Raw genomic sequence first — 22,955 nt, 5'->3', positions numbered from 1 at the left:
GTAAAATCAAACACTGCTGAAGCATCTGCAGAACAAGGAGAAAAACAATCAATGTGGTATCTGGACAGTGGGTGCTCTAGACATATGGCAGGTAATCCAACCAGATTCATCAGTCTCTCTCATAAGACAAGTGGCCACGTTACATATGGAGACAACAATAAGGGTAAAATTGTTGGAATCGGTAAAAATCAAACACCATCTTCATATGTAATTGAAAATGTTTTGCTTATTGAAGGACTAAAACATAATCTTCTTAATATAAGTCAAATATGTGATAAAGGACTAAAAATTACCTTTGAACCTAACCACTGTTTTATCTACAATGACTCAACAAATGAGCTTTTGCTAATTGGAAAAAGGTGTAACAATATCTATATGATTGACTTTAGGAAAACATCCTTTAAATCTGTTATATGCTTGTTGTCTAAAGATGTTGATGCTTGGTTGTGTCATAAGAGGCTGACTCATATTCATATGGCACAATTAAATAAACTTGTATCTAGGAATTTTTTTGGTGGTCTACCAAACATAAAATATGTTTCTGATAGGCTTTGTCACGCTTGTCAAGAGGGAAAGCAAAAAAAAAACTTCTTTTAAAACTAAGAGAGAAATGTTTACCACTAGACCTCTTGAGCTTCTTCATATGGATTTTTTTGGTCCCTCAAGAATCAAAAACCTTGGTGGAAATCTTTATGGTTTGGTAATTGTAGATGATTTCTCTATATATACCTGGACTTTTTTTCTTGCTGTAAAAAGTAATACTTTCATGTTATTCAAGAAGTTTGTAGCTATGGTACAAAATGAAAACAATCTCAAGATCAAGTCAATCAAGAGTGATCATGGCAGGGAAGACACTTGTTTGTTTCTGGAATACTTTCAGTCAAGAGTAATACTTTCATGCTTTGATCAATGTAGGCTTAGAAGACACGAGTGTTTCAGACACTTGTTTGTTTCTGGAATAAGCACATTTCTTCAATCCTTGTTTGGAACTCGACTTCCAATTGTAGTTGCTGGTTCATACACTTACGTAGTACATATAACATCGATTATCTTATATATCATTTGTTCATTTTAGTTTTGATTTATTAGGTTAAATGATATTAAATTTATAATTTATATTTCTATAATCAATGTTAGTCACCGTGCCCTTTGAGTTTTTGTTTTTAGCTATTTGACTACTTCGGTGCTCTCTTACTCAGGAAAAATCTCTGACTTAGGAAAGCTACTTAGAAAGTTATTCAGAAGGTAATTTTCTCAAACGTTGTTTTGAACTTGGTAGGTAGTAATGGAGTTAGTTTACTTGGAGTTTCTTTGAAGGGATTATGTGCGGTTTGTTTGTTCAGTTTTTGTTGAATGCTGATCCCAAGTGATCATCTAATGTAAAGTGCAAAGTACAAGCCATAAGCCATTTTCTCCTCTCTCAGTTATAAATCAAATTCCTTATTGTTTTTCTATTTTATTTCTAACCTTAAATTATTTATGATTTACAATACGAAACAAATTATGACAAATAATTTGAAACCTTTTTAATTTTTAACTTAATTATGAAAAATGTGATTTATTAGACATTTTGTTTATTGAAATAGACTATTTTATAATATGTTGTCACATAACATATCCAAGCAATTTTTTTTTTATAATGGATTGTAACAATAACTGATTATAAGTAATCTTTTTCATAGCTAATCCAAATACGTTATATATTTGATTTATTAACTATTAATTTTTTTTGTTAGCCATTGGTGACATGCATTATATTTGAGTTTTATTAAATTGTGTAAAACTTCATTTGGTCTCATTTCATGATTTCTTTATTAGTTTCTTACTTACAGTCGTATTATTATCGGATAAAGAAAAGCTTGATATGATAGCTTGATGCTAACACCAGTTTACGTTCAATACAGAAACCAGTCGCCTTATTTTAAGAGAGATACTAAAGAACATGGAAGAAGTGCATAAGCTTCCAAACGAAGATGAACATTTTCCATTTAGTGAACATGTTTCTCTTTAATGTATATTTGAAAAATCTTACTATTTATATTGAACAATTACTTGTATCAAAACATTTTATAGTTCATTTTATCTAATATTTAATTTTTGTTTCAAATTATTTTATTATGTGTTTTTCTTTATTATAGATTTCTTTTATCATAATAAACTAAATAATATAAAAAACAATTTGACATGCATTTCTGGAAAAATCCATGTCATTTCCGGCGGCTTTTGAAAAATCCATGCCATTTCCGGTGGTTTTCTAAAAAATCCTGTCATTTTTTACGGTTTTTGCAAAATCCCTACCATTCTCAGTATTTTTTGCAAAATCTCTGTCATTCCCAACGGTTTTTTGAAAACTCCTGCTAATTTCGGCGGGGTTTTTGCAATCACGAAAATTGTATTTTTCGAGAGTTAAACCTCTCACTAATGTTAAAAATAACCCATACTAAAATTTTATATTTTTATAGTGTAAATGATCGATTAATAATAGATTAAATTAGGTTAAAGCATTGTCAACACTCAACAAAATTTCTTTAAAAAAAGTGAGATAAAAGTTTTAAAAAAACAATCAAAAAGTAAATAAAAAATGAAAATTTTATAAAAATAATAAAACAAATAAAAACTAAGTAAAAAAAATAGTGTGAAAAATAAATAAAATAAATAAAACGAGTGAATAGAAAAAAGAGAGGATCATTGATTGTAAAATCCGTATCTAATATGTGTATATAAAGGAGAACTCACATACAAACTTTATGTACATATTTTTTCTTGGCAAAGCTCCCGCCAAAAGGTGACATCATTATATATAGATTTTATATACGAAAAATCCGTATATAAATCTTTTCTTCATTACATTCGAAGTATGTAATTTATCCGTATATAAAATTCATATGTAACAAAGCTCTTATCTGAATCAAAATTCGTATATAATAATTTGTATATAAATGGAATTTTTCTTGTAGTGAATATTGTTCTCTTTGCTTCCATCAAGTGATCCTTCTTTTTCTTCAACACTGTCACCGATGTTTCAAGATGCAATTCCAAAATTCGAAGATATGGCTCCTCTCCGCTAAATTGGCTTTGCGTCGGGTTGAGCAACCTCCCGAACAAAACCCTAGTAGACTTCGCCGCTCCATAATCGTTCACGCTAAGCCTATCTTAAATCTCTATGAAGTTGACTGGGCTCTCCTCACCATCTACCAAGCTACTTGGTCTCCAAGCCAACCGCTATCAACATACACTGTTGAGCTTTGCAATTTCTCCACCGAGTTCTCGGACGAGCTTTGCACTGAGTTCTGCGAGCTCTCCAAGCACCTTTTCGGGCTGTTCGGGCTCTCCATAAACTCCGTCAAGCTTTCCACTAAGCTATGTAGTCGCCAATTCGGGCTCTCCAATAACTTTTTCACCTTTATCTCGTGATCAACAGAGCTATTCAAAAGCACCACCAAGCTAATTGGTCTCTCCAATTAGTTGTTTGAGCTCTCTATATGTTCTTCCGAGCTTTCTGTGAAGCTATCCAGTGAGCGCTCTACAAAATTCTCCCACGAGATCTCCACCAAGATGTCCAAGCTTTCTTTTCCCTTTTGTGGACTATTCAGGTATTTGGCTGACCTCCCCACGATAGTTGGCTGCTTGGCCAAGCTCTCCTTGCAAAATGTCAACCTGTCTATGCTACTTGATTGTCTTGTCGAGTTGTTTGAACAACTCAGACCAAGTTCGACTTACAATCTTCTTGTCATCATACAGCTCGGTCTGAGCTTGCTACCCCATCTTTTCGACGTTTCACAACATGGATGCAGTTTGAGATCTAGTTTCTTCAACTTCTACAATTTAAAGACAAACAATTGGCCTTTCATTTTCAAGCCATAATATTATCAATTATTACAATAATAATGACCTTAAATAATAAAAACATAACATATCCCTGACTCTGTTCTTTTGCAACGTTTAAACACTGTTATCGATTTAAGTTTATTCCTACACTTTTTTATTTGTTTTTACTTTCTTTCTTTACATTATCTCCTTCATGTGTTGTTCATCTTATTTTGTTTTTCTCTTAAAGCAAACCTTCACATTTATATAATCCCCTTCCTAAAATCTTTATTGTTTTGTCTTTCATATACAAGAAATTAAAATAAAATTTAATAACCATAATCTTTTCAAGCTAGATCTCATTAAGATCCTTGTCATTTGGTCTTCAAAACAAAACAAGGTTAAAATACAAGTTTGTATAAAGAATGACTTGAATGTGAAACATAGCTTGATTTGGTTGTTTCTAGAAATTCATCACAAATTTGAAAATCAGTTCTAAAATCGTAACTAGTTCTTGATTCCTAGTTTTTTTTTCTTTCTTTCTAATTCTAGTGGTAGTATGATTTTCAGCGGGTTTACCTGTCCATAGATGATTCATTAAATTTAGTTTTTTTTTTTTTTACAAAAAGAAGGATATTGTTATGTTTTAGTTTCTTGTATGTTGTTTTGACAATATTTGTTATTGATTACATTAATTTACTAGAAGTTGTATCTACATTCTTATTTAGAGTCATTTTTTAAGTATGCGATTCTTTTAGTCATTATTCATTTATCTAAATGTTAGTAGTAATTTTTTTTTATGGAAAATTAAGTTCAAATTCACTTTTGTTAGATTGATTGATAACTCCACACATTAAAATTAATGTTCAAACTTAATCTTGAGTCACCTTTTAAAAGTGTTTAAGTTTGTATCTAAAAGAACAAGAGAAGAAATTAATTGTATATATGTAGAAAGCTAATCATATTATTAAAAAAGTCAGTCTATTTTAATTTTTAGGGAAAATGATATTATCTTCGTGTTTTTCTATTTAGAAGTATTTCTTAAAAACATTATGTGATTACATTTATGAATATACTATTCATATACTTGTTTTTGGACACCAAACTAAACATTATAGACAACTCATTGAGAATTTTTCCTTCTTATCCCATTATATATAATTACGATTATATTTATCAGTTCTTTCTTTGTTTCTTTCTCTAATCTAGATTAACGTATAAGTGTTAAAAAAACATTTTTTTTTCTGAATTCTAACAGATGACATCGATATATTAACAGCTGTTCTTCTTTCAAAAGTAAGAACAAGCTACATTTTAATGCCTCATGAACCATTGCTGATGCGGTGAATAATAATGATAAGTAAATTATTCCGTTCGGTTAAGGCAGTAATAACATTATTTGATTAAACAAAAGAGTATTATCTAACATCTAATCAATGGTCAAGCGCAAAGATATTGATTTACCTACGCTAAAAAGGATTTAATTAACAATTACTTTTCAACAAGTAGAAGATATAAGGACGATCTAATGATAAAAACTAAAAAAGAAAGTGAAAAAGGTTGAGTTCAAATTTTCTTTAAAAAAAAACTAACAATTAACGTTTACTAATAAAAAAACATCTTACAAGATTTCAAATAACAATTAAAAGAACAAACTCTATATCTATATCTATATCTATATCTATATATATATATATATATATATATATATATATATATATATATATATATATATATATATATATATTAATAGTTAGCCATGGAAGCCAAGAATGTTAGTATGATAAATATGAGGCAATATAGGAAAAACATTCTAGTTTCATTTTTTTGGTTCAAATAAGGTACAAATTTGTGTAGTCTGGAACTACACATTTCTATAGTTCTAATCAATCTTCATAAGATACAAAAATATGAAAATATTAAAAGAAACAATCCAATATAGATGGATTATAATCATAATTGTCAAGTGATAAATTTGGTAAATTAACTACCATCTTTCACACTTTCTCCAACAAGACATTTCACAATAGCATCATCACACTCTTTATTATTCATATGATTCTTCTCTCTTCCTTCTTTGCATTCACAATAATCACCTTTATCTACCTTCTTCTCAACCTCACACCCTATCTCCATTTTCTCTTGTGGGTCATCTTCTTTCCCTCTCTCCAAAGCTTCCTTGTATGACCCTTTTACGAGACTCTGCAATGCAATGTCATGAATCCCTTTATATTCACACTCTGATATTATAGGAGGAAAGTTTTCCAAATCCATGTACCCTTCATTGCAACTCCTATCAACACCTGTTGTTCTCGTGTTCCACCTTGAGATCATAAGGGTCAGTGCCCGATTCAGAAAGGGGAACTCACGGATTATTGTAGGAAACTTGTTCATTGCACCTTCAAATTTCTCGGGAAAGGACACTATCATTACCACAATTTCATCAACTTTGTCGAACACACGTGTTGAATGGGGAAACAGTTTCTCTATAACTTTTTCAATTGCTAGAATGGCATCATCGATGAAGGAGAGAATTGTAAGCCAATAGATTTGCATGGCGTAGATAAGGGGCACGGCGAATTTGGCTAACTTCGTTACCCTTTTCAACGTTGAACCTAATGGTCCATTCATATGTTGGGTTTTTCCTATGATAATATCAACAATGACTAAGATGGAAAGTCCACAAGTGTGTAACGGACGGTGCCTTGAACTATTCATTCTTCCGGTTTCCTTAGCTTCAGGTTTCTGAAAATTGACATGTATAAAAGACAACATAAAAAATTAAATTATAGTATTATCATAAGACTTCAAAGTTTTAATTTCTTTACATATCCATGCAGCAGATCTCAATGCAATCAGACATATACGTTATGAATAGAATTGTGAACAAGAATGACGATTTTGGCATGTTAAAGGACAATTAATGTCAAACTAATAATGGTATTGATGCATGCGGATAATTAAACATCATTAATTTCGTGATAAAAAAGAAAACTAATTTACATAAATTAAAGAAAATGATGAAAGAAACTTGAGCAGAATTTGCAAACTCACATGACAGAGGAAATCGGGGTGTGGCATATCCATGTTAACAAGGATGATAGAATTAAGAGTCCAGGAATCTGCTGGTAACTTTGTCCCTTGAGAGAATTTATAGATCTAGTGGTTGGTATGTGTCGAAAAAATGAACTTGTCTTATAGAAAATGTCTCGGGCACCTACAATTAGAGAAAGAAACACCGTTACTTTTAACAGTTTTGTACTTTTGTCTATAACCATTTTAGATAAATTTAAAAGACGACAAATTAAATAATAGACAATAATAATAATGATAAAATATAACATGTTTATAATGTTTATCTCAAGGGATTGACAGCGGAGCATTAAGTAAATATATATATATATATATATATATATATATATATATATATATATATATATATATATATATATATATATATATATAAAGAATAAACTTGTATTTGTATAACCTACACATGTGTTTACTAATTTTTAATTACATATATTTTGATTATTGTCCTGATAATTTATACTGTTACATCCTTACAATCAATTAAAAGTTTACTAACTTGTATAAACTTAAAAAATGGTTTCCCATTGAATGATTGTGTAAAAACATTTACACCTTTAGTTTATCTATTGTAAGTGGTAAAATGCTATCAAAAGATTAGTCTATTAAAGAAAAATTGAGCTAGGCTCTATTGAGAAGAATAATACTAAAAAGACTTCGTGATCAATTACCTTGATTCAAATACCCGTGAAAAATATACTAAGAAATAAAATAGTCGTGAAATTTTGGTTTTTTGTTTTTACATCTTGGTTAAATTATATTTGTTATGTTCTTTTCTTGATTTTAATATAATAAAGTACAACATATATTTGGTAGGTTTGTTTGAGTAGTGACGATTTGTGTGTTAATATTAATCATGTATGTTGGTTTGTTTGTAGAAAAGGACCCAATTGTAGAAAACATTAGTGCTAAGGAAGATTTGTACTGTTTGGGGTATAGATAAAGCTTTAGGATTAGCAAAGGTATAGAGAAGCTTACCTTTTGTGCTTTATTGTATGGGCATGAGATCTTGATTGGTGTTTCTGTTTCTCAGACTGATGGGTATAATCTTGATTTTCTTGAGGGGTGTAGGGAAGCTTACCTTGTTTGTTGTATAATGTATGTTCTTAATTATCTTGAAAGGAAATGCTTGTTTTTATACTTGTGTATGTGTGAGAATATGTTTTGCATGATGATAGGGTTTATATCATGTTTTTGTTGGGCTTTTCCTATGAGAAAGTATGTATGACTTTTGTTGTGTTTTTCCAAGATAATATGTATTGATGCCAAAAGGGGGTTAGAGGTATGTTGTTTGGAGGTTTTACCATCCAAGTATATGTTGTAAATGTGGAAAAAGATAGGCCTTATTTCCCAACCAAGAGGGGAGGTGAATTGGTTTTGTTTAATACACATTTTCTTTTCAAAAACTTTGGAAAATGTTTAACCCTTTCTTGAAATACAAGCAAATAAAGAATGTAATGAAATGAAAAAGAGATAAAGGATAGAAAGACAAACACCAAGATTTATACTAGTTCAGCCTCAATGCCTACATCCAATCCTCTTTCAATCAACCTGAGATTGAAAGACACTTCACTATATAGATTGAGTTATACAGCAAGAATTACAGAGATACCCTCTTAATGCAATCTCCTGTCCAATTCCAAATCTAATATAGAAAAACAACACAAAAAGAACAATCATCTTTCTGCATAAACCCTTTGAGACACCCCTCAAAGTAACCAGAACTCCACGTTCTCTTCCTGGCCACCGACAACAGAGAAACCACAATCCACAGGTTGCAAATCAACACTAATCTGATTCAAAACACCTAAGAGTGCAGATGGTGATTAACAAATGTAAGCACACAACAATTCCTTCAAGAATCCTTTGAATATTCCAAACAAAATGTTTCTTGATTCTTGGAGAATGAACGCTCCTGTAATTTAAGATCTCAACTAACTTTGTCATATATGAAAGATAATATTCAAAAGTTGTTTAATGCAAGAATTGTGCGTCAATTTATAGTTTTCTCAAGTTTGACGCATCTTAATCGATTATATTATTAATGTAATCGGTTAAGCAATTAACACTGCTATAACAGAATTACAATAAAACACATTTAACAAATTACACATTTAATGTAATCGATTGTCCAATTAATGCAAGTCAAAATAATTAAAAATATGACTGTTATGGTTGTTAAGACTTATCAAGAAAACAAGTTTTCAAAATACACAAGATTTAACCGATTAAGAAAATTGTGTAATCGGTTAAGTATAACACTTAAGCAAATTTGAAAACTTTTTCACTTCAAAACTCATTACTACACTCAGCAAATAAATATAAGCGAAGACACGAGTTTTAATCGATTATACATATAATGTAATCGGTTAAAACTTGCAGTTTGTCACAATTAAGCATATACTGATATATGATGAATCTAACTGATTACATAAACACTGTAATCGATTAATTCATACAGATAATGCATTGTGCAAAGAGTTTTATCATTCAAAACCATGAATATGCATACCACAGATATAAACTCATGTATAACAATAAGTATGCAAAACAAATAGTTCAAGTACAAACAACCATATAAGCATAGCTTTGCTCAATGTGTGCAAGAAACTATTAAAACATTTATGTTGTTGTCATCATCAAAAACACACAAGGGTTTGGGTTTAGCTTTCATATAGCTCCCCCTATCAATAGTAAAGAATGATATGATGATCATATGCAGTGTGTTGGGTTTGTCTAGGTTGAAATTTGCATGATGATGGGTTTTGGATGATTTTACAGATGTTCTAGATACATGATAAATGCGAGAGATGATAGGAGACATACTTGAGATTTTCTTTTAAAGTTATTTTGATTTTGGATTTCTGAGACTATGTAATTTAAGTTACTTTATTTTCTTCGTTATTTTCATTATTTTTTAATAATGTAATTGGACAAGACTTTTGGAACCATTACGTTTTGAATTAATCATGCACATTGAATAAAGAGTTTCTTTAAACACATTTTCGCACTATAATAAGTTTTAACGTATACAGTTTCTGTAATAACTCGTGACACCCTAAAATTGGGGGGTTACACTATCTCCTAGAAAATGATAGGGATGGAGATGAGAGTAATGTTCTTACTTCTTTTTCTTCCACATTGAGATGTTTGAGCTATTGATATGTTCTATAGGGCAATTTGGGCTCTCCATTAATTTCTCTAAGCTCCAACCAAGCTCTTTACACGTTCTTCCGAGCTCTCCACTAAGCTTTCCAGCAAACTCTCCTTCGCACTCTCTACCGATCTCTCCACCGAGCTCTCTACACAATCTTTCGAGCTCTCCTATGAGTTCTCCAAAAAACTCTCCATCAAGCTTGCAAGGCACCTCCACGGGTTATCTGAGTTTTCCATAACTTCTTTCGATCTTTCATTGAACCTCTCTAAACTACATAGTTGTATGGCCTACCTATCCATGATACTCGGCTTCCTTGCCAAGTTCCCCTTGCTACTCAACTATTTTTCAGAGTTCATCACACTACTCGGTTATTTTGCCGACTTCACCGCCCTACTCGACAATCTTGTCGAGTTGCTCTTCGAACTTTTCATATACTTCTTTGAGCTCTCCAATCACAATGCCAACCTATTCAAATGAACCACTGATCTATTAGGGAGTCTTGTTGTCCTATCCATTCTACTCGGTTGTCTTGTCGAGTTCATAACACCGCTCGGCTGTTTGGTTGAGTTCTCTTTGTTGCTCGACAACCTTGTCGATTTCTTCTTTCCATTCTACAAACTTATCAAGCTCTCCTTTCCACTCGACATTCTTGCCTAACTCTCTTCTTGTTGTTCAAAACACTTTCCAAATTCTCTATTCTCTTCTGCTCGACTTTTGAGCTACGTGCCATCAACAACAATTTCGACTTTTGAGCTACGTTCCAAACACTCTTTTGAAAATTTTCTAGCCTTTTCACAATAGTAACATTTGACCCATCTACAATCATTTGCATAGTAGTCGTGATTTTTAAAGCACTCAAGTCCTGAGCTACTTAACTGACCTCCCTGGTCTTTACCTTGTCCTCGGTCATGCTAGTTTTGGAGACCGGTTTATTCTTTACTATCTTCATGGTCACCTCGACCATGACCTTCTCGGCCTCTTCCACTAAGACTTCAACCGTGAATTCAACAAGCACAACAATAATTCAATTGAGACCCCTTTAATAGCATGTATCCCAGCCATATAACAAACCACATTCATGAACAAACAAAATGGTAAAAGTAGTACATAACATATTTGGTATAACTTCAATCAATCTATAACCCCTTTGAGAATTAAAAACCAAATAAGGTGGTTATGTACAAATGATACAGGCCACTCAAACATTTGATTGAGTACATAGGTTTACATCCAAGATGTCGAGAGTTTGGTCTCTCCCTTCCCATAATATACTTTTCTCCCCCAAAAATATAAAAACATTCCTCTGTTAAGACTTCGGCACGTGTATCGAATCGTATCAATTAATAAACATGGTAACACAAAGTATTGTTTCCCAAGAGACTCACGGCCTAAACAATTATGTGATATCTTGATTAAATAAGACTTGAGAACAAAATGTTTTGGTTTAAAATGCAAATACAAAAAAGTAAATATGCATGCAACTTGATCAATTGGACAGAAGTGCACAGATGAACGGATGAATTTGACATTATGGGATGAATATGTTGTTGGGGTTAGATTTCACCTAGTTTGCTCTCATGTATATACGAGTTCTAATTCTTCATTAATGTCAATGTCACTATCTAAAGTACTTAAAACCCGATTCCTCAGCGAAGAAAGCCTATCCTTAATTACTAGGTCACAATTCCTCGCATCCCTAACAATTAATTTTGCATTACGATTAATAGCTTAAGACAACCAGAACTCATACCTAGGGTTGGGAAAAATAAACTAATCCATACTTAACTATAGTTAACTGTACTATATAATACTAAAAAATACTAATCCATTTTTACTAAAAACTTAAATATACTGTTTTATAGTTTAATTTTTAAAACTGAACTGTTTACAATTTTAGTTCAGTTAACTGTAGGAGAACTAGAACTGTATCCCTCTCTCTTTTCCAATTATTTCTGAAACTGTGACTTTGCCTGCTTTTCTATCCCTCTCTCCTTTCCAATTATTTCTGAAATTGGGACCCTGCCCTGGCTGGATGCGGCGTTGCCCACCATGTTTTTTTTCTTCAGTTGGAAGAAGTTAAATCCTATTTAAAACGCAGTTGACTAACATTGGTGATTAGCCACCAGATTAATTGAATCAGTCCTGTATCAGTCTTCACCTCTGCGATAATTGTATCCAGTGATAGAGGAACTGAAACATAGCATATTAAGAATGGGCATCATATGTTTTACACACACTGATAGAAAAACAATCAAATAGCAGTTAGCAGTTGGGTGAGGTTAACTGATTTATATTTTTCTAGACAGAAATATAAACAAAGCATTAATCAAAGTACACCTAACCTTAAACTTTTGTTCCTTATAGTACCTGAACCATACATATATAAACTGCATTTGTTGTGTCGTCACCCTTGCATGATCAACTAACAGATTTAATATAATCTCTCTTTATTCAACCATCCAATCTCTGCTTTCCTTCCTACCGAAAGCCAAAGGAAGAATGAGGTTCTGTTGTTGCATCCCCTTGTTCTGTTGTGCCTCTGATTAATTTCTCTCAGTATCAAACAATTAGAACCGAAGAACAAGTAAGAGGAAATTCAACAATTTCTGAAATCTGGGATATGTTCTATTGGGTCAGTGATCCACTCTCTCAAGTGTCTCTTAAATAATAAAATATGAAAAACTTATCTTATGAAAGAAGAAAAATGTGTTATAGTTAACTGAACTGTTTTGTAGTTAACTGAACTAAAAAATAGTTTAGTTCAGTTTTTTTGAACTATTTTTTAGTTCAGTTCAGTTTTTTTAAACTATTTTATAGTTAATTGTAATAGATTTATAGTGCAGTGCAAATAGTGCAGTTTGCCCACCCCTACTCATACCCCCATTCCTGAGCAATACTGCTTTTGGGAATAATTCTCCAGAACCTAAATTGTAAGATACCTTCCGGTACTCATGCAAATCATAAATCATGCTAATGAATGAGTTAAACAAAGCAAGCATTGAGTGAAGAAGAATTACTCTAACAAGAAATGAAAGAAGCATATATAATTAAGAATCAATTCAATACATGAGAGTTTACAAAGGTTTACATCATTCCCCAACAACAAATTGAATTTAGTTCACCATTGACATGGTGAAACTAGATGAATAATGGAAAAAGAATGAAAGATAAAACCCTAGAAGTTGAAGATAAGAGCTTCCACATCCAAATCCGCCTTCGAGGGGTCAAAAAGTGTGTTTCTACGCCTCTTCTGTCAAAAGATACAATCCCTAAGACGTCAAAGTCTTTAAATTGAACATAAAATTAACAGAAAACGAGTCCAAGCCCACGAAACTGGCGCTCAATGCCCCACTTAGGGCGCCCGGGCGGCATGCCGAATCATATGACGCTCAAGGTCAGCTTAGAAGGCAAGCAGGCGTGTTGCGACTCAATGAAATGGCGCTCAACGCCCCAAAAAGGGCGCCCAGGCGCGAGCCAGGGACTTCCTATGCTGAGGGCTTTAGAAAAAGGGCAGCCAAGCATGAGACAGTGTACTTCGGCGCTGAGGGCCCCTAAAATTGCGCTCAGCGTTGCTGCGATCCTCCTTTCTTATGCTTTTCCAACTCTTCCTGAGTTCCAACTCCTTACTACTTCAACTCTTCTTCCAAATCATCTCAATTCCTATTGAAAATAAGGAAATCTATCATGAAATCATTAAATTCACCTTCAACTCTTTTATTCACACAAAACTATGATTTCAAGCTAGTTTCTAAGTCAAAAAGGGTGTTTTTAGTATCAAAATTAAGTATCAAATAACGGTAAATTCAACCATTATCACAACCCCAAACTTAGAACTTTGCTTGTCCTCAAACAAACAAAATGTAACTTAGCTTTCAAACAATCAATACAATGGTTTCAACACATTTCAAAACCTTTTCTTTCAAGACAAGTAATTGCTCATATCAGCTTATTATAAAGAATATCATTCAAGATGAATAAATGCCTTGATTCAATCAACTCATTGTGGTGCTCACCTAATCACAAAATATTCAACAGATGTTATCCTCATGAATGATCAATCAACCAAGCAAAGATGTAACCATGCATACATGGAACTACTCCTCACCAAGGAAAAGTGTTTCTCTCAAACACACAGGTGTATATAGAGGTGACTCATTCACTCTACTATCACAATGTCACATAAAACAACTTTGTTTTTGATTTAACCACAATCAATAAAACTCACAAGCAATTTGTCATCACAAGGACTTTTCTATGGCTTGTAATGTGGCTGGGCTAAGAAGAACATTGGTTTTTCCATATCATAAAATCCTTGAGTTAAGAGAGTCATTCATAATTTCATCATTTAAACACAATCTCTCTTTTTCAAGAAACCATTCTCACTTATTCCCAACTTTCCCTTGCATTGAGCTTTTTTTTTCTTTTTCTTTTGCTTTTCATTTGCTCAATACTTAGCTCAATGCTTATTCTTTTTATTTTCCCTTTTTAGATTTCCCAACAACCCCAAACTTGAACCTTTATCAATACCACACAAATATTCTCAACTTAACTCAAGGTAAAGATTTTCATAAAGGGTTTTCATATCATGTTTAAGGCTAAAGGTTCAAAGGATAGAACACATTGTGCTCTCTTTGATTGGGCTAAAATCATGCATTGGCTAAAAAGGGATAACAACAAATGACCTTGATCATATGACACAAGCAAGCAAGTGATTCAATCATAGAAACCTGGGCAAAATCATTCATGTTTTCAAAGTAATAGCAATCATTCACAAAAACTCTAGAGTTCAATCCTCACACGGGCTAATTTAAGGTCCAACATTTAGATAAGCATCTTGCTCAATATCACAATCACAAGTTTACCTCATGCATTTGTTTCACAATATTGTGAGCAACCACTTGTATATCAGCATTATGCATCATCTCAACATCAATCAATATAATAAGCATCATAAAGCAATACTCACAACATATAATCATCAAACCATTGCATCACAGATAAGTTTTAAGCCAAGTACATCATAACCTATTCTAAATAACATAAAGACGAACATAAATTAAAAAGATAAGTTTAGAAAGTTGGGTTGCCTCCCAGTAAGCGCTTCTTTAACGTCACTAGTTTGACCCAATAAAGCTCAAGTTTGATTTTCAATGTATATTTGCTTCTTCCTTTCATGACACCAACATAATCTCAGCATCTTTCTTGTCACCAACTTGACTCTCCTAGAGTAAGGAGCCTCAATCTCAAGAACTCCATTTGCCTTTATATCCTTGATAACACATAACTTGTTCTTGAATTCCATTGGTTTGCCAAGGTAGGGTTCATTATTTTCCATCATAGAGTCATGGTGAACGAGTTTTTCTTCCTTATCTCCATCATCTTCCTTTAGCCTTGGAAAGCAACAACTATGATTCCTCTTGACCGTCTTGGCAACTTTATCAGGTAGACTAGTCACTGATAGAACTTCGTCTTTAGCTTTAGGACTATAGTCTTTGTTACTTGTATTGGTTGCCCAACTTCAAAGACATTGAAAGTCACCTCTTCCTCTTAGTCTTTCAACGTTATAACTCCATCATCCACATGAATGACAACCTTAGCTGTCCTCATGAATTTTCTTCCAAGGATGAGCGGTATCTCTACATTTTCCTCCATCTCCATCACTACAAAGTCCACTAGAAATTTGAGTTTATCAATTTTCACCACCACGTCTTCTACCACACCATAAGGATGCTTAATGGACCTGTCTACCATTTGCAAGATTGCTTTTATAGGTTTGACCTCCAGACCACCAATCTTCTTAAGCATAAATAAGGGCATTAGATTGATACTAGCTCCTAAGTCAACTAGAGTCTTCCTGATATCATGATTCCCAATGGTTCAAGGGATGGTGAAACTCCCCGGATCTTTGAATTTAGGAGGTAGCGTCTTCTGCAATATGGCACTGCAATTACCTTGCACTTCAATTTTTTCCTCATCTAGATATTTCTTCTTTTTTAGGAATTGCTTCGTGTGCTTCGCATAAGCAGGGATTTGCTGCAATGCTTCGATCAAGGGCATAGTAATCTCCAATTGCTTGAAGATCTCCATGAAACGCCCATATTGCTTCTCTTTTTCAGCCTTTGAAAAGCTTTTCAGATAAGGAAGGGGCTTCTCAACTATTTTTTTTTCTCTCTTCTCTCTCCTTTTCTTTTCTCTTCTTTTCTTTTCTCTCTTCCTCTTCTTCTTTCTTTTTCTCTCCTTCATCTTTCTCCTTTTCTTTTCTCTCAACCTCACATCTTCTCTCTTCATTCTCTTCTTTTTTTACTCAACTCAACTTTCTCCTTTCTCTCATCTTTTCTATCATCTAAAATCTTGCCACTTCTAGTCATAATGGCATTGCACTCCTCCTTAGGGTTAACTTCAGTATTAGCCCCAAAACTCCGGTCAGGCATCTCCTCCAACTTCTTAGCCAATTGGCCAACCTGTATCTCCAAATTTCTAATGGCAGCTTTAGTGCTTTTATGGTTGGAGATAGTCACCTACATAAACTGTTGAAGGGTTTCTTCAATCTTTGAAGTTCTGTCAGATAACGCAGATATCTGTTGCCATTGTGATTATTGCTGCGGTGGTCTATTGAATTGTCCTGCTTGCCCAGATTGCCCAAATTTACCTTGGTCCATACTTGATTGCCTATATAGTTGACTTCTTCTTGGGCCTCTACTGGCAAAGCACATTGACTATTGATATGATCACCACCACATAATTCACAGAGTTTCTATTGAACTTGTGAAACGTTCTACAACTCCTTTGGCAATTAAGAGAGTTTCTTCGTCAAATTCTTCAATTGTTGAGTGATAATCTTATTCTGTGCAAGTAGAACATCATGAGATTGTAGTTGTAGGACTCTCTTCTGCTAAGATGGAGCTCCTCTTTCACTATGCATCTCATTGTCATTGGTAGCCATGTTGTCAATCAATTCACAGGCTTCCTCTAGAGTCTTGCACTTGATATTACCTTCAGCTGAGGCATCTAACATCAATTTGGTTTGTAAGCCAAAACCTCTAAGGGTCCGCCTCCGAGGGGTCAAACAGTGTTTTTTGCGCCTCTTCTGTCAAAAGATACAATCCCTAGGACGTCCAAGTCCTTAAATAGAACATAACAATAACAGAAAACGTGTCCTAGCCCACGAAACTAGAGCTCAGCGCCCCACTTAGGGCACCCGGGCGACGTGCCGAATCATATGACGCTCAAGGTCAACTCAGAAGGCAAGCAGGCATGTTGCGACTCGAGGAAGTGGCGCTCAATGCCCCCAAAAAGGGCGCCCAGGCGCAAGCTAGGGACTTTCTGCGTTGAGGGCTTCAGAAAATGGGCAGCCAAGCGTGAGATAGTGTACTCCGACGCTAAGGGCCCCTAAAATGACGCTCAGTGTTGCTGCGATCCTCCTTTCTTATGCTTTTCCAGCTCTTCTTGAGTTCCAACTCCTTACTACTTCAACTCTTCTTCCAAATCATCCCAATTCCTGTTGAAAACAAGGACATCTAGCATAAAATCATTAAATTCACCTTCAACTCTCTTATTCACACAAAAATATGATTTCAAGCTAGTTTTTAAGTCAAAAAGGGTGTTTTAAGTATCAACATTAAGTATCAAATAACGGTAAATTCAACCGTTATCACCCTCATCCTCCTCTTCTTCTATTTTTAATTATGCTAATAAATGCTTAGAGGCTTTTAAGATTTTTACTAACTACTGAAACAATTCAGTCCTACTAAAAGCCTAAGCTCACTAATGAAGCAACGAAAGGTAACAAAATCATAAAAATTAACTTAACCAAAACCCTAAGTTGCTCACCATATAAGATTCGCGTAGTGTGGTGTGGTGAGAATAAAGATGAAGACGTTGGTATGGTGTGTTGAAGACGAAGACAACAATGTGGTGTGCTGAGGAGGAAGACGGTGGTCTGATGTGTTGAGGAGGAAGCCGATGGTGAGAAAGAAGATGAGGAGGACTGTCCGTATGGAGTTTCAAGTGTGAGGAGTAGCTGGTAGTGATTAGATAAAACAAGATGAAGACGAATTGAAGGTAGACGAAGGTGGCGGTGGTGTTAGGAGAGTTTTTGTCCGTGCCTATGGGGTTGTTATCTTCAGGAGTGAGGGAGTGTCGTATGGGAGGAAGCTTTTCTTCATGGAAAAAGTTTTTTTAACAACATTTTGACAACGTATACGTGGTGACTTGTGATTGGTCCGTTTCAAATATGTTTTTGAAAATAAATTCAAACAAACCAATAAAATGATGACAAGTGTCCTGTTGTCAAAAAGTTGTTAAAATATCAGGATCTTTTTTCATTGTGAGAGGGAAGCTTTTTTTCATTCACTCTCGAGGGAACGAACGAAAAATTTAGCGCAACATTTTTTTTATTTTTTCTCAGTTTAGTTTATGCTTTATATTTTTAAGACATATTTTTAATTTTTAGGTTTTTTTAAATTTAATTTAGGTCACATTTTGATGTCTTAGGCTACATTTTTTTATTTTAAGCCAATATTTTTAAAGGTCACATTTAAATAAATGTGGTATAAAATATTTATGGTTTTAAAATTGTGGCATTTAACAATCCTTAAATCACGTTTATAAAACTGTGGTCTTTTCTATGCATAGTCTATAGTTTTTAACATGTAGGTAGGTTTAGTATAGTCTAAAGTAAAAAATGTTATAGTGATAATAGTATAGGGTTTTATTTGAACAATATATTTAGACCTTGATTAACTTTAAACTTAGAATGAAGTTTGAATCTAGAAAGAGTTGGGTTTGAAAAGAGGAAACACATGGTTTAAACCTTAATTTGGAGCACTAACTTAGAGAGTATGCTAGAGTTACTACTCTTCCTTTGTGCCTACAAGCATAGAAGGTGTGGTTTACTTACGTGGCAAATCACACTTGTGACATGATTCCTTTTGGTTCCAAAATTTAATTTCTAAATTTTAATTTTTTTTCTTTTTCTTTTTGGAGAAGAAGGATTAAGACAAAATCATTTTCATATATCCATTTGGTGTTTTTGTCTATAGAAAAATGCCAATTGGATTATGTAATGTTCTAACCACATTTTAGAGGTGTATGCTAGTGTTAACACTTCGGCAAGTGTAACGAATCGTATCAAGTAATAATAAATGGTAAGACCAAGTATCGTTTTCCAAGAGACTCAAGGCCTAAACAGTTATGTGATTTCTTGATTAAATAAGACTTGTAAACGAAATCATTGTGTTTATATTACGGAAAAGTAAACATGAATGCAAGTGTTGATCAATTGGATTGAAAGATGCAAAAGTGATTGATGTAAAATATGGAATGATTATGTTGTTGGGGTTTCCGACTTATCCTATCCACTCTCATGTATTTATGAATTCATCTTTCTTCATTAATGTTAATGTCACTTTCTAATTTACCTTAAACCCGATGTCTCGGTGAAGAAAGCCTAATCCTAATTTCTAGTTCACAATGTCTTGTCTCCCTAGCAATTAATCATGCATTACATTCGCACAGAAGCTTAAAGGCAACCGATCCTCCTATTCCTATGTCTAGGTAATATTGCTTCCGAGAGAATTTCCCCAGTTCTAGATTTTCTCATATGTGTCCATAGTGACAAAATCAATAATCATGCAATTGAATGAGTTAAACAAAGCATGCATAGAGCGTAGAGGAAAAACCCTAACAATTAATGAAGTAAAGCATATATAATCAAGAATCAATTCAATACATGAGAGTTTCAAAGGATTACATCGTTTCCCCAACAACAATGGAGGTTTAGTTCACCATAGACATGGTGAAATTAGATGAAAATAATGAAAAGAATGAAAGATAGAACCCTAAAAGTTGAAAATCGGAGCTTCCGCATTCAAAATCCGCCTCCGAGGGGTGAAAGGAGTGTAATTTCGCCTCTTTCTGTCCAAAGATATCAACCCTAGGTCGACTAAACCCTTATATAGTTTATAAAAATAATAGAAAAGTGGCCCAGGCCCAAGTTGACAACGCTTAGCGGTAGGAATTGCGCTCAACGGTAAGTGCGACACTCAGAGTGACGCTCAGCGATGGCGCATAGGCGTGAAACAGTGCACTTAACAGTAGACTTTGGCGCTCAACGGTAGAAATGCCGCTCAGCGGTGACTACGATACTTGGATTAGCCCTCAGCGATGGCGCTTAAGCATCAGACAGAGAACTTCAACAGCAAGCATGGCGCTCAGCGGTGAAATGGCATTGAGCGGTGGATGCGATTCTTCTGTTGTGCAATTTTCCTTCCTTTCCTGAGTCCAACTCCTTACTCCTTCAACTTCTTCATCCAATTCATCTTAATTCCTGTCAAAACAAGGAAAAACAAGCATAAAACCCATCCAACTCTCTTATTTCCACAACTTAAGAAAAAACATGATTCAAGCTAGTTTCTAAGTCATAAAGGGTGTTTTTGATGTCAAAATTAAGTATAAAAATAACGGTTTTACAACCGTTATCAGCTAGTAATTTTTTTAGATTTAGTTTAGAAGAACATTGAGATTTTCATGTATAACTTCTTTATTTTTTGATCATCATATGATTCATGTCTAGAAAATCACAACACAATTTTGAAAAGGTGTGTAGAAAATTTTGATTCTTAATTGGAAAAAATTTATTTTCATGTTGAAAGAAAAAATCATGCTTAGACACAAATCTCTAAAAAAGACATTGAAGTTGATCCAATAAAAGTGGACATCATAGCAAAAATTCATCCTCCAACAAAATTCAAAGACATTAGAAGTTTCTTAGGACATGCTAAATTCTATAGAGGCTTCATACATGACTTTTCTATAACTGTTAAACCTCATATAAAGATTATAAATTCTCATTTAATGATGATTGTCTTGATGCTTTTTCACTTCTAAAGAAAAAATTGAGCTCAAAACCTATAATCATTACACATGATTGGAAATATAATTTTGAATTAATGTGTGATGCAACTGATTATATTGTAGGAGCTATTTTGGGATAGAGAAAGAACAAAAATTTTCATGTCATACATTATGCAAGCAAGGCTTTGAATGAAACTCAAGTGAATTATGCTACCACTTAGAAAAAGCTTCTTGCAATAGTATATGCCTAGAAAAGTTTTGTTCTTATCTAACTGGATCTCAAATCATAGTTTATACAAACTATGTTGCAATCAATTACCTCTTGACCAAATCTAATTCTAAACCAAGATTAATATTTGTTGTGAAAATCACGCGGCAAACCACCTATAAAGGTTGTCAAATATAAAGGTAACCAATAAAGAAGAGGAAATTCTTGAAGAATTTAATGATGCAATATGGCAAATTTCGAGGTCGTTGGATGCATTATGGAAAAATACAATTAGAACTAGAAAAATAATATATTTATGATGCAAATTAGTCCATCTGAGATGATCCTCTTCTATTAAAAGTAGGAGTAGATAACTTGCTAAAAAGGTGCATTGTAGGCGAGGAAATTAAGAATATGTTATGACATTATCACAATTCACCTTATATAGGTGATTTCAATGGAGAAAGAATAGTAGTAAAGATCCTACAATTTGGTTTCTATTTCTAAAGATGCTTATGAGCATTGCTAAAGATGTGACAAATGTCAAACAATTGGAGGAATTTTAAGAATGAATGAGTTTCCTTGTAAAATGTTATAGAATTAGAGGTATTTGACTATTGGGTCATTCACGTGGTTGGCCCTCTGCCATTGTCCTACTTAAATGGATATAGCTTAGTAGTAGTAGACTATGTCTTAAAGTGGGTTGAAGAAAGTGCAATCCAAAAAGTTGATTCAAGGACAATGATTAAGTTCTTAAAAGGAAACACTTTCTACAAATTTGGAACTCCATAAATGCTTTGTTGGTATCATGTGGCTCTAGTAATCAATTAACATATGTTGGAACTCCATAAATATTAGTTTACCCACTTAGTAACACTCCATTACTACGTTGTATTTGAAAACCATATCCGAGACAGAAACCCAAAAGTGAATATATAAAATGAAAACAATACCATATGAAACAAGATCAACAAAACATAAAAGAATAAACTAGGTTAATTTATTTCTTCTTAAACACAATATTAATTTCAATTTTTTCACACAGAAAGCTTTAAGAACAATTTTAAAATAGTTTGCACTCTTTCTTAGTAGTAGAAATTGTTTTAGAAACTTTGATTCTGATATTATGTCAAATGATTTTTAAATGAGAGAGTTATAAAGATTTATCTCTATAATTTATTAGATAATATGTTAATTTCACTTACTTGTGAAAGTAATCAATTAACTCATCATTTAATATATTAAAATAATAAAGTCTCACTAGTGCAAAATTGACCTTTAACGTTACCACATAGACGTTAGTCCACAAAAGTCCTAACGTAAATAATTGACCGGTGGCATATCTGTAAATAAGTGAAACTGTAGACGTCCGTTGTGAGAGTTAATTATGAAAATTAATTATGTAGACTTCTTTGCACTTGTCTTAGCAAATTATGAAAATTAATTTTTTTGAATGGGTAGGGCCTAACCTTGTGAGAGTTAAAAAACTTATATTGATGATTTTACGAACATAGTATGGATCGAAGCTGGATGAATGAACGTCGCATTAGTGAAGAATATGATAAGGGTGTTTCGGATTTCTTGCAATACGTTGATGACTGGAATGAGGTAATGACGTATACCTTGAATACATTACAAATCAAATTTATCTTCAAACATATATGAAACCATAATGAATCTTTCTTGAATTTTGCAGCGCTTCAAGAGTACATCGCCTATACCTGAGGACACAATTAGACAGATAAGGCAAGAGTGGACCGCTTATCTTCTGCAAAGATGGAGTTAGGAATAGTTTTATTTGTTGTTGAACATTGCTTAGTTTTAGTTTTAGTTTTAAAT

General features: G+C 33.4%; 1 protein-coding gene across 1 annotated transcript; it reads right to left on the bottom strand.

Moving 5' to 3' along the window:
• Positions 1–5,790: 5,790 nt before the first annotated feature.
• On the bottom strand, positions 5,791–6,546 carry LOC124833245 (uncharacterized). The gene has a single exon (XM_047307666.2). The coding sequence runs from the start codon at positions 6,523–6,525 to the stop codon at positions 5,791–5,793; it is 735 nt and encodes a 244-aa protein (XP_047163622.2). The 5' UTR covers positions 6,526–6,546.
• Between the last annotated feature and the right edge of the window lie 16,409 nt (positions 6,547–22,955).

The sequence above is a fragment of the Vigna umbellata genome, chromosome 1, assembly GCF_029865625.1.
Source record: "Vigna umbellata cultivar VRB3 chromosome 1, Vumbellata_1.0, whole genome shotgun sequence".
Classification (NCBI taxonomy): Eukaryota; Viridiplantae; Streptophyta; class Magnoliopsida; order Fabales; family Fabaceae; genus Vigna; species Vigna umbellata.
The sequence above is the reverse complement of the archived record's forward strand: the minus strand, read 5'-3'. Positions and strand labels throughout refer to the sequence as shown.

What these genes read in the sequence shown, in the direction of transcription:
- LOC124833245 (XM_047307666.2), bottom strand. Translation starts at nt 6,525, where the DNA reads ATGAATAGTTCAAGGCACCGTCCGTTACACACTTGTGGACTTTCCATC.